Source organism: Pongo abelii, chromosome 15 (genome assembly GCF_028885655.2).
Source record: "Pongo abelii isolate AG06213 chromosome 15, NHGRI_mPonAbe1-v2.0_pri, whole genome shotgun sequence".
In the NCBI taxonomy this organism is placed as follows: Eukaryota; Metazoa; Chordata; class Mammalia; order Primates; family Hominidae; genus Pongo; species Pongo abelii.
The window spans coordinates 25262764-25271018 of NC_072000.2; the positions used below are offsets into that span (position 1 = coordinate 25262764).

At 39.6% G+C, this 8255-nt stretch overlaps 1 gene segment (V, D, J or C); it reads left to right on the forward strand.

Moving 5' to 3' along the window:
• The first annotated feature begins 3979 nt into the window (after positions 1 to 3979).
• LOC134760131 (T cell receptor alpha variable 9-1-like) lies at positions 3980 to 6212 on the forward strand. The segment is given in 2 exon segments: positions 3980 to 4010; positions 5878 to 6212. Coding segments are annotated over 2 exon segments (366 nt in total).
• The last annotated feature ends 2043 nt before the right edge of the window (positions 6213 to 8255 follow it).

An 8255-nucleotide genomic window follows, 5' to 3' on the forward strand; every position in this document is an offset into this window, starting at 1 on the left:
AAACTGAAACTGAACCCCTTCCTTACACCTTATACAAAAATTAACTCAAGATGGATTAAAGACTTAGACATAAGACCTAAAACCATAAAAACCCTAGAAGAAAACCTAGGCAATACCATTCAGGACATAGGCATGGACAAAGACTTCACAACTAAAACACCAAAAGCAATGGCAACAAAAGCGAAAATTGACAAATGGGATCTAATTAAACTAAAGAGCTTCTGCACAGCAAAAGAAACTATCATCAGAGTGAACAGGCAACCTACAGAATGGGAGAAAATCTTTGCAATCTACCCATCTGACAAAGGGTTAGTATCCAGAATCTACAAAGAACTTAAACAAATTTACAAGAAAAAAACAAACAACCCCATCAAAAAGTGGGTGAAGGGTATGAACAGACCTTTCTCCAAAGAAGATATTTGTGCAGCTAACAAACATGAAAAAAAAAAAAAAGCTCATCATCACTGGTCATTAGAGAAATGCAAATCAAAACCACAATGAAATACCATCTCACGCCAGTTAGAATGGCGATCATTAAAAAGTCAGGAAACAACAGATGCTGGACAGGATGTGGAGAAATAGTAATGCTTTTACACTGTTGGTGGGAGTGTAAATTAGTTCAACCATTGTGGAAGACAGTGTGGCAATTCCTCAGGGATCTAGAACCAGCAATACCATCTGATCCAGCAAGCCCCTTACTGGGTATATACCCAAAGGATTAGAAATCATTCTGCTATAAAAACACATGCACACATATGTTTATTGCAGCACTGTTCACAATAGCAAAGACTTGGAACCAACCCAAATGCCCATCAATGATAGACTGGATAAAGAAAATGTGGCACATATACACCATGGAATACTATGCAGCCACAAAAAAGGATGAGTTCATGTCCTTTGCAGGGACATGGATGAAGCTGGAAACCATAATTCTCAGCAAACTAACACAGGAACAGAAAACCAAACACTGCATGTTCTCACTCATAAGTGGGAGTTGAACAATGAGAACACATGGACACAGGGAGGGGAATATCATACACTGGGGCCTGTCAGTGGGAGGGGGGTTGGGGGAGGGATAGCATTAGGAGAAATACCTAATGTAGATGATGGGTTGATAGGTGCAGCAAACCACCATGGCACATGTATACCTACGTAACAAACCTGTACATTCTGCACATGTATCCCAGAACTTAAAGTAAAAAATAAATAAATAAATAAATAAATAAAAATAAATAAAATAAAAAGAAAGACAAGATATTTCAGAAAAATTCTTAGCATTGTCAACAATATATACAGTAGTGAGGAATAAAATGCGCACATAAAACAGTGGTTGTAATATGAAAATGTCTTCTAAGCATGACCAGTCTGGAATAGAACCTTCTCTTCATTCTCACTGCCTTCTGCTCCATGGCCTCTAACCCACTGAATGAACGTGGTGGTGTGTTACTCCTGGGGTCACTTCTAGAGGTCGTCTAACAACTATCGTTTCAAAGAGTCATTTCGAGAAGGCATTTGCTTTCTACGATTTTTTAAAAGAACAAATGGGAATTTACAAGACACGTGATTTTCTTTTCTTTTTTTTTTTTTTTTGAGATGGGAATTTCACTCTTGTTGCCCAGGCTGAAGTGCAATGGCACCATCTCGGTTCAGCGCAACCTCCGTCTCTTGGGTTCAAGCGATTCTCCTGCCTCAGCCTCCCCAGTAGCTGGGATTATAAGCATGTGCCACCTCGCCCGGCTAATTTTGTATTTTCAGTAGAGGTGGGGTTTCCCCATGTTAGTCAGGCTGGTTTCGAACTGCGGACCTCGGGTGATCTACCCGCCTTGGCCTTCCAAAGTGCTGGGATTACAGGCGTGAGCCACCGCGCTCGGCTGACGTGTGATTTTCTAACTGTATTATAGGTCAGCAACCTTTTTAAATCTAGAATGGCTAGATGGAGCAAAAATTTTCTTTTAAAAGGTTGAGGGAAAAGTTGAGAGTAGCTTTTTCATATTATTTACCTGGGCCTTCTATAAAGGCCAGTAAATCCTCCCAAATGGTGGGAGGCATTTCCAATCCACCAAATGTGGTATGTGACTTCTCACTTTGGATATTAAGTTCTGGTAGAACAAACAGCAACCACCCAATGGCCTGCTAACCACTCCACCGGTCCTTGTGGGGGCTCTGCTCACCTTCCAGGACCTTTTAGACCTTTGTGCATCATTTCTGGCATTTTTGGGAGGAGGTAAGGTCTTGTCTAACTGGGACAAAGTGGTCAGCCTGGGACCTGCATCTGTGCAACTCCATGGCATAATGAAGTCCCTGAGCTTGTGTCTCTAGGCCCACCTTCTTGGGTTCTCCAAACTACTGCAGCCCTCAGCGCCTTCTGGCGGCTGCCATTCTTCTCCCTCTGCCACATCCATTTCCTCCCAAAGGCACGGAATCCTCCGCAGCTCGGTGAGGGCTTCACCAAGGCTCAGCAGGATTTCTAGATGTTCTAAAGTGCTTTATAGCCCAGCGAGGTCTGGGCCTACAGAGGCTGCCACCATCAGCTCACTGAAGTGGGGAGGGAAGGAGGTTTGCAGGGCCCCAGTTCACCTGCCTCTCAGTGCGCTGCTTCTCACCACATTGTCTGCCTGAGCTCTAAATGTCTTTCTATTGAAAATTTTTGGATTGTTTTATGAGGAGACCGAAGACTACCTGGTGGCCATCAAGCAGATCATCCAGAGGCAAAACTCCTCATCTGAGGAATTCAGAAGTAATTATTAATCGACGTCCCTATTATCAAAAGCAGGCATCTAGTACCGGGCTTCTTTCCCAAAAATGTGTAAGTAACTAGAATTTCTACACATCTCTGGAATGCATGTATGTTGAAACTTATTGTGCAGCCCTTGCTGACATCAAAGCACCAAAACGTCTATAAATGTAATCATTTATCCTGACCTGGGTGGCTAATATGGTCCAAATTACCCTTAAGCTCCTGCTTTAAGGTTCATAAATGCTCCTAAGGAAAAATCCACCGTGGCTTGCTCAGTCCACTCTTGCTGAAGCGCCCTGCTGCACTCCTCTGCAGCATTGTTTCTAATAAAACTTTCCTTTTCAAACCCATACTGTTGTGGGTAAATTCTTCTTATTACCATGAGCCAATCACTTTCCGTTGCTGTGGTGCTGACACCTAGCCCAGCATTTCTGTTTGCCAGACTGACTCTTGACTGACAACACATCTGTATAAATTCAAGTCCTTGAAGCAGAGATTCTGAGGCTTGAAGTCAGACCATTTGAATAAATCTAGTATCAGTTGGGAATTTGCTTAAGCATTTTTTTCATTGATTACACAGTTCTACTGTATTTCACTCAAATCTACTGCTACAGTTCCTCTATGACATTCACCTCCTTTTGAAATCATGGTGATATGGCTTGGACCTGTGTCCCCACCCAAATCTCATGTTCAATTGTAATCCCCAGTGTTGCAGGTGGGGCCTGGTGGGAGATGCTTGGATCACTGGGGTGAACCTTTCATGAATGGCTTAGCACCATTCCCTTGGTTCTGTTCTTGAAATAGTGAGTGAGTTCTTGTGAGATCTGGTTGTTTAAAAGTGTGTGGCACCTTCCTGCCCTCTCTCTCTTGCTCCTGTTTCTGCCATTTAAGATGCCGTGCTTCAGCTTTGCCTTTCACCATGATTGGAAGCTTCCCGAGGCTCCCAGAAGCAGAAGCCTCTATGCTTCCTGTACAGCCTGCAGAACCATGAGCCAATTAAACCTCTTTTCTTTATAAATTACTGAGTCTCGGGTATCTATAGCAATGCAAGAATAGACTAATACACCTGGTGTGGAAAATAGATTCCCTCAAAAGAATGGAAGGTTGTTACAACACTAAGGACAAGGTTTCCATGGAAAAAGTAAAGAAAGGAATGTGAAACTGCTCACTGTATATTTCTGCTTAGACTTCAGGTAGAGTCAGTTAGATGAATGGGCCAAAAGAACCAGGAAAAGGAGGAAGATGCAGCTTGATCATAGAGATCTGACACAGGGTAAGAGGGAAAAGAAGGAGAGCCTTTGTATAGACCCAAATAATATTCAGATCTAAATTTTCTTCCCAAGTTTAGAGTTTGTTAATATTTACACCTTGCTGCAGGACCATGTAGCTGCTGTCTCTGAATTCATGGAGAGTGAATGTTCCAGGAAGCACAATGGAAGGCGTCCAGGTATGTTAGTGGGGCTGAGAGAAAATTGGCATCCTTCTTACCAAGTTTGTCCTGGGAACATCCAGAGATTTTTATTGTAAGTTGACTAAACAAGAATAGTGAGAGTAAACAGCAATTGTTTTAGCTACTGTGACTTCAGTACTACCATGAAAGGAGAATCTGTGAGGATTGGAGTTTTTTCCTCATGCTGATCCCAGAAGTGCTTCACTAATACCTTGTCTGTCTGCTTAGGTCAGTGTTCTCAAAGATTATTTTGTAAATGCATATAACACTGGCTGTATCACAAACGCCTGAAGAGATTTTTAACTTCCAGGACCTTGATTCTGAACATTTTGATTTTGTAACTGAAGAGATCTCCAAATCTCTATTTTAAAGATGATCACCAACTAACTCTTACCTGAAGAGAAGTGTCATCCTTGCTATGATTCTATACGTCAGCAGACGTGCCTCTACCAATCCTGGAAGCTGAGATGGGCTTATTCTTTGGTCTTTTGAGGCAAATCCAAACTATTTAAGTATCTTATCCTGTGGTAAAAATAACTATTGGTCAATAGTATTGGTGGATGGACATATGTAGAGGGTATATAATCAAGGCTAAATTTCCATTAAAAGTTTAGTATCACAACACTTTGTCTCATGCACATAGGCCAGTCACATTATCTGGGAATCATTTCTTCTACAGGAGAAGAAAGTGATGCCAGATAATTTTGTAGGGATTTAATGACTTTAATTACTATATTTTTTCATTACTAAGAGTTATATATTCTTTATTTTTTAATCAATATATATACAAGATATAATTTCCTTTTTTCTTTGAAAAGAATTTATTAATTGGAATAAATTACAATTAATTTCTGTAATTGATGCCTTAAATGTGAAGCAATATGATATTTCAAGTAGTAGCAATTCCTCAACCAAAGACCATTCATTTATTCATGCATTTGTGTATTTAAGAAGTGTTTCCTAACCACCTGCTGAGTGTCTGACATTGTACTAGGTATGGGAATACAGCAGTGAAAAAAAGCTTAAGTCTCTGTCATCTCAAATAATCTACTAATAATTAAACATGTGCTACTGATGTTCCTCTGGTTTTATCCTAAAAATGTGCTAATATGATATTTTAATGGATCATGGGTTGGGCAAAGATGGCTAAATAAGAAAAGGTAAAATGAATTATTCTCAGAAATGCCATGGTATGAAAAGAACTTGCAAGTCAGACAGTGTGCTGTTAAAAAAAATAGAGTTATAAAAAAGACCAACTACTCTTTAGATATACAAAGAACTATCAGACAGCTAATAGGTGTCTTAGAAAAAAAAAAGCCAGAAATGAAGATACAGGATTGACTTTTGAAAGAACAGTTAACAATCCTTTGCGTTTAGGATCTTGCCCACAAGGGGGTGCATCTTCCTAACACATTCACATTTCCTGCTCACACTCATTTCTTCAGTGTGACCTTAACCTTTCCTCACACTAAGAAGACAAGACCCAAGGGCACCAGGGGGTCTAAAAATGAACTCTTCTCCAGGACTAGCGATTGCACTATTCTTAGTGTTTGGTAAGTAAAATGGCACTTAAAACTTAGAATCTTTTGTTCCATTATGTTGATGTAATCTGTAACCACAGTTTTCTCTAAGGGGTACAACTCAGATCATGTCTAAGGTAACTTGGTATAATTTATTTATTTTTTTTCAGGGGGAATCAATGGAGATTCAGTGGTCCAGACAGAAGGCCAAGTGCTCCTCTCTGAAGGGGATTCTTTGATTGTGAACTGCTCCTATGAAACCACACAGTACCCTTCCCTTTTCTGGTATGTCCAATATCCTGGAGAAGGTCCACAGCTCCTCCTGAAAGCCATGAAGGCCAATGACAAGGGAAGGAACAAAGGTTTTGAAGCCACATACCGAAAAGAAACCACTTCTTTCCACTTGGAGAAAGACTCAGTTCAAGAGTCAGACTCAGCGGTGTACTTCTGTGCTCTGAGTGACACAGTGACAGGGACTGCAGGGGGAGCTGAGCACAAACTCTGAGCAGCACGAGGGGCCTGGCTACTGAGTGTAAGCCACTGTGATCCACTCTGGTTAGGAACCAGGAACTACTCTACTATTGTTGCCCACCACTCACCCCAGGCACTCTGAGAGTGAAAGCCATTCAAATAAACTCTAAAACACCGTAGAATAACTAAAAGTAAAAATGCCTTACACCAGATGCTTTAACAATGAGAGTGAAAACAGAATGTCACCATAGTTCCTCAACCTTGTTCGAAATTTGTGATTTTAAAAGTATAAAACCTTGAGATAAATGAAATGGTCTAGCTGTTCATCCCTGTATAAAATGTAGCCTCCTGACCTTGTCTCAGGCCATCCAAGGAAATAGTATGCTTACAGACACAGCTGTGACAGATGAGGTTGCAAATGCTTAATGTATACCTGAATGGGGTATACATTCAGCTGGAGCAAGATGGGGTGATTTCTTAGGAAAGCTTCTGCCCAAGAAATAATAGGTTCTTAAAGAAAAAAAGAATTATAAATGGAAGAAGTCAAATTCTCCTTGTTTGCAGGTGATATGATTTTATATTTGGAAAAACATCAAGTTCATGTCCTTTGTAGGGACATGGATGAAATTGGAAATCATCATTCTCAGTAAACTATCACAAGAACAAAAAACCAAACACCGCATATTCTCACTCATAGGTGGGAATTGAACAATGAGAACACATGGACACAGGAAGGGGAACATCACACTCTGGGGACTGTTGTGGGGTGGGGGGACGGGGGAGGGATAGCATTGGGAGATATACCTAATACTATATGACGAGTTAGTGGGTGCAGCGCACCAGCATGTCACATGTATACATATGTAACTAACCTGCACATTGTGCACATGCACTCTAAAACTTAAAGTATAATAATAATAAAAAAAAGAAAAAAAAGTCCCCTTTGCTGGATCTGCAACTGTATACTTAGAAAAGCAGTATCTAGTAAAAAATACTAGAATAAAAAAAAGACTCCACAAAAAAACCTTAGAACTAAAAATTCAGTAAAGTTGCAAGATACAGAATCAACATACAAAAATCAGTAGCATTTCTGTATGTCAACAGTAAACAATCTGAAAAAGAAATAAAAAAGTAATCCCATTTATGATACCCATGAATAAAATTAAATAACTAGGGATTAACTTAACTGAAGAAGTGAAGATCTCTATAACGAAAAGTATAAAACACTGATGAAAGAAACTGAAGAGGACACCAAAAAAAACCACCATGTTCATGGATTGTAAGGATTAATATTAATAAAATGTCCATACTACCCCAAACAATCTACAGATTCAGTACAATCCCTATCAAAATACCAATGACATTCTTCACAGAAATAGAAAAAAAATCCTAAAATTTATATGGAACCACAAACCACAAAAGACCCAGAATAGCCAAAGTTATCCTAAACAAAAAGAACAAAACTGGAAGAATAACATTACCTGACTTTAAATTGTACTACAGAGCTATGGTAACCAAAGCAGCATGGTACTGGCATAAAATCAGATACATAGACCAATGGAACAGAATAGAGAACCCAGAAACAAATTCACACATCTACAGTGAACTAATTTTTGACAAAGGTGCCAAGAACATACAGTGGGGAAATGACAGTCTCTTCCATAAATGGTGCTGGGAAAACTGGATATCCATGTGCAGAAGGATGAAACTAGAACCCTGTCTTTCACCATATGCAAAAATAAAATCAAAATGGATTAAAGACTTAAATTTAAGATCACAAAATCTGGAACTACTAAAAAAAAACACTGGGAGAAATCTCCAGGACATTGGTCTGGGCAAACATTTCTTGAGCAATATCCCACAAGCTCAGGCAACCAAAGTAAAAAGGGGCAAATGTGATCACATCAAGTCAAAATACTCTACACAGCAAAAGATACAATCAACAAAGTGAAAAGACAATATACAGAGTGGTGAAAAATATTTGCAAACTACCCATCTGACAAGGGATTAATAACCAGAATATATGAGAAGCTCAAACAACTCTATAGGAAAAGATGAAATAATCTGATTAAAAAAA